The 3,925-nt window shown below is 56.8% G+C and overlaps 1 protein-coding gene across 1 annotated transcript in view; it reads left to right on the forward strand.

Annotated features, from left to right (window-relative positions):
- B3GNT7 (UDP-GlcNAc:betaGal beta-1,3-N-acetylglucosaminyltransferase 7) overlaps window positions 1-3,925 on the forward strand; it is a 23,260-nt gene that overhangs the window by 16,097 nt on the left and 3,238 nt on the right. The window contains exons 5-8 of the mRNA XM_021715383.1: window positions 2,022-2,103; window positions 2,260-2,314; window positions 2,733-2,808; window positions 3,759-3,840. Coding sequence (XP_021571058.1) covers window positions 2,022-2,103; window positions 2,260-2,314; window positions 2,733-2,808; window positions 3,759-3,840 — 295 coding nt within the window. The remainder of the gene's footprint in view (window positions 1-2,021; window positions 2,104-2,259; window positions 2,315-2,732; window positions 2,809-3,758; window positions 3,841-3,925) is intronic.

Genomic DNA, 3,925 nt, shown 5'->3' on the forward strand with positions numbered 1-3,925 from the left:
GGCTGATTTTTTGATTTATTGTAGAGATGAGGTCTCGCTGCCCAGGCGGGTCTCGAACCTGCGGGCTCTGGTAGTCCACTCACCTCAGCCTCCCAAAGGTGCGGGATTACAGGCTGAGCCACCGAGCCCGGCTGAGAAGCGATTTTTAAAACATCCTCCCATTTTCAGCTCAACGGTTTGTGATCTGGGCTGCCTTTAGGCAGTTTTCCCTTGGGTGAGGGGTCTTCCCAGACTCCAAACCAGACCGCCCACATCTTGAAGATATGGTCCTCCCTGCCCCACCAAACTCTTCCCCGCTCTCCTCCCCCCCCCACTTGCTCCATCTTGGCCTCCTCCTCCTCCCTTAAAGAGAGGACACCTCCCCCAGGGAAATGCGTTCCCCTATTTCCCTGGGCCCTGGATCTGGTCCTGCCCCACCTTCACATCTGCCTCTGGGGAACACTGGCTGGGGTGGGGTGGCGGGTGGGGGAGAGTTTGCCTGTGGATGCACCCCCAGCACCAGTTTCCGTGGCAGTCCCTTTAACTCCCTGCAGAGCCACCCTGCACGGTGGGTCAGGTTCTCTGCAGTGGATACTGGTGGCCTCGAAGGACCAGAGGTCGTTGAAAGCTGTGGGTCTCACCCCACACTTCCTCGCCAGGTGGCACATCACAGTGAACTCAAGTCTCAGACTGAATGCTACCCCAGTGAAACACCTCTTAACGAAGCACAAAGACAGACGGTTCACCTCTGTCCACGAGCTCAGGGATGCTCCACTCTGTCCATTCAAGAAAGCTTCTCTCAGGGTAAATTCAAGGACATGCTCACCAACGATGAACCCTGGGTCTCCCAGGCACAGACAGAGGGAACTTGCGGTATTTCTTGCCACACACACATTTTCAATGGCACTTTTCTCACGAAAAACTATGATCATTGACTTCCCAGTGTTAATTCACATATCTTGCTACACGGGTAGACAGCCACCTTTGAAGCACTGGCCGTGGCTGCCCCTGGAGTGTAGATTTCTGCTTGGGGTCTTTCAAACACTAACTAATTCATGCTCACACACATCACACAGTGGTGCTGAAGTGATTACAGCCAGCATGGCTCTCCACCCTGTGGTCCCCACCCGCCTGAGCTGGCCGCCACTCCACAAAGTGCTCAGGGGTCCTCGCATTCTGCTTTCAGTCTCCCTCTGGCCCAAGTTGGCGCCCACCTTGTCCAGCCAAGCACCACCCAGTGTGTCCTCTGGCCCATCAGACAAGACTCCCAAGCTGAGGTCAGGCCTTGTCCCTGGGCAAAAGCCTATGCTTTGGTCATCCGCTGGGTCTGGATTCCAACTGGTTCTGGAGGGTAGTGGGGGTGGAATATAAAAGAGCTACTGAGGGAAGGGGACGCTTCTTGGGGTCCTCCCACATCCCGGCTCACTGAGCTGCCCCTTCCAGGGCAGCAACCTGAGATGCAGGAGAGTGGCCTCGTGACAAGGACATGAAGTCCATCTGCACCACAGCTTGGAACTCCTCCTGCCCCTGCAGCAAGCTTGTCCATCTCCCACCCCCCCACCCCTCACTTCCTGGGATCTCTGGTTCTGTGACTTCCATCTACCTCTGGGCTCTGTCTTCAGCCAGGGGGTGTGGGGTGGGGGCCGGGCAGACCTGCCTTTCTTCTTGAGGTCCTAATAAAATCCACAGGAGTCTGCTGTGGCTCTGCCCTTGGGCGGGGACAGGTGGACCAGGTCAGATTGGGGCTGGGGGGAGTGGGATCACTGTGCTTCCCCACTTGGACCAAGTGGCCACAAAGGAGCATCTCGGATTGACACCGGAGCCAAGCCGGCCCCCCCGCACGCCCTGCCCCCACCCCACATCAGGGTCTCATGTATTTAGTTGTCATTCACTTCCCCTTTCTGAGTTCAACCTAGGCACAGATCAAATGATTCCATGATGACAAACTGTATGTCTCAACTGACCAGATTCCACTGGCAAACACTCCCTCAACCTTGGGCAGCTCCCCTTATGATCACCTCCTCGAGCCCTGGTGGTTCCAGGGCCTTGTGGGGTAGGTTAGACGCCAACGACAACGTGAGCAGCAGCCAGCCTGCCATGATGCTCACCGTCCAGGAGACGGGTGTGCGTGCTTCACATGCGTCATCTCACAGAGCCCTGCACTGGCAGGAAATTGAGGTCTCAAGGGGATAAGCCACCTGCCCCTAGTGACAGAGACAGACAGGAAGTGCAGGACTCTGACCCAGCCCATGCCTCCAGTCTCCAAACCCCCTCCCACAGACAGCTGTGTCCATCCCTCACCAGGCACCTGAGGAGACCCCAGCGCCAGCGAGAGGTCAGTGCTGAGGCCAGGCAGGCTGCCTTTGTAGAGCCAGGAGGGTCACCAGAGCCCTTCCTCAAGGCCACACTTGCACAGCAAAGGGGGAGAACCCATTGCCTGGGCAGTGGAGTGAAGAACTTGATGCCCTGTGGGATAGGTGGCCCAGGCCAAGCTGGGGTGAAGGGGCCACAGGGATCGTGGGTGGCCTTCAGCAGCAGGCAGCCAGGCCGGCAAGGGCTTTGGACTGCAGGTCAGGCCTTCTTCCTGCTCTGGGACTTGAGGAGGGCCATTACAAGGGGCACTGGGTCCAGGATTCTCCTCTGGAATTCACAAGGCCCTTTGCACTCCCTGACTGGTGCTTCCAATATCCCAAAACAGTCTTTTACACCTTAAATTTGTCCTCCCCCTCCAAAGGGCCCTTGAAAAACGCTAGGACTGCAGGGGCTCCTCACCCCAGCATCTGACTTAGGACCCAGCTGGAACTTCCCGGCTGCCCTGTGTGCCCCCTGGTAGGATGGCAGCTCCCTGTCACTGCTGTCCCTGGGAAAGGGACTTGAGGAAGGGCTCAGGGTCAGCCTCCACACCGGACAGGCCTCCTGGATTTGCTTACTTACTGTGGGCTAGTTGATCACTGGGTTTTTCCCTCCGTGCACCTCCATAAGGTGGGAATAATAATAGCGCATGCCACTGGATTAAGTGAATCAGTCATGCATGGGTCTAGAACCAGGCCTGGCATACTATAACTGCTCAGTGAATGTTAGCTGTTATGATTGGACCATAAAGTGCTTCTGTTTCAATTCCATGGGCGTTTTTTTCGAGGCTATTGTATGCTCAGCATGGAGATGTCAACACAGAACAAGACCAGAACAATCTGAGCAACAGCAACAAACAGCGAGAGTTTTTTTTGGTTTGTTTGCTTTTGAGTCGGGGTCTCACTCTGTCACCCAGGCTGGCGTGCACTGGCACGCTCACAGTTCACCACAGCCTCGACCGCCTGGGCTTAACCAATCCTTCCGCCTCAGTCTCCCAAATAGCTGGGACTACAGGAGCGTGCCACCAAGCCTGGCCAATTTTTAAATTTTGTGTAGAGAGGAGTTCTCACTGTTACCTAGGATGGTCTTGAACTCCTGGGTTCAAGCAATCCTCTCGCCTCAGCCTCCCAAAGTGGGAACTGAGCCACCCAACCCCACCAGCAAAGGCTTTTACTTCCTGGTGGATTCTTGAAGTCACCTGAACGGGACACCCATCACCCCAGACCCTGCCTGGGCCAAAAATGCCCCCTCCTTGTGCCACATCTACGTGCGGCACACTCCACTGGGGCTGGCCACATGACCAGATTAAGACCCGCTTGGGGGCAAAAAGGGGGTTTGAGTGAAACATTTGCTAAGAGATGAAAGGAAAGGAGATTGGGCAGAGGCAGGCAGACAGGCTAGGCAACAGGCCTTCTCTGGCGGCATAGGGAGCTCTCAGGGATGGGAGGAAGCCAGAGTGGAGAGGGGGCCGCCCGGGAGCACGGAGAAGGCGTCCAGAGCCACAGACCGGTACGGGGCCTGGCACAGGGCGCCCGGGGTCCTCCCGTCTCTTCTTCGCCCTAGGTAGCCGGCCTGCTGGGCCCCACCAGCGGGG

Source organism: Carlito syrichta, unplaced genomic scaffold, assembly GCF_000164805.1.
Source record: "Carlito syrichta isolate Samal-C Ts95f unplaced genomic scaffold, Tarsius_syrichta-2.0.1 Scaffold307032, whole genome shotgun sequence".
Taxonomy (NCBI): Eukaryota; Metazoa; Chordata; class Mammalia; order Primates; family Tarsiidae; genus Carlito; species Carlito syrichta.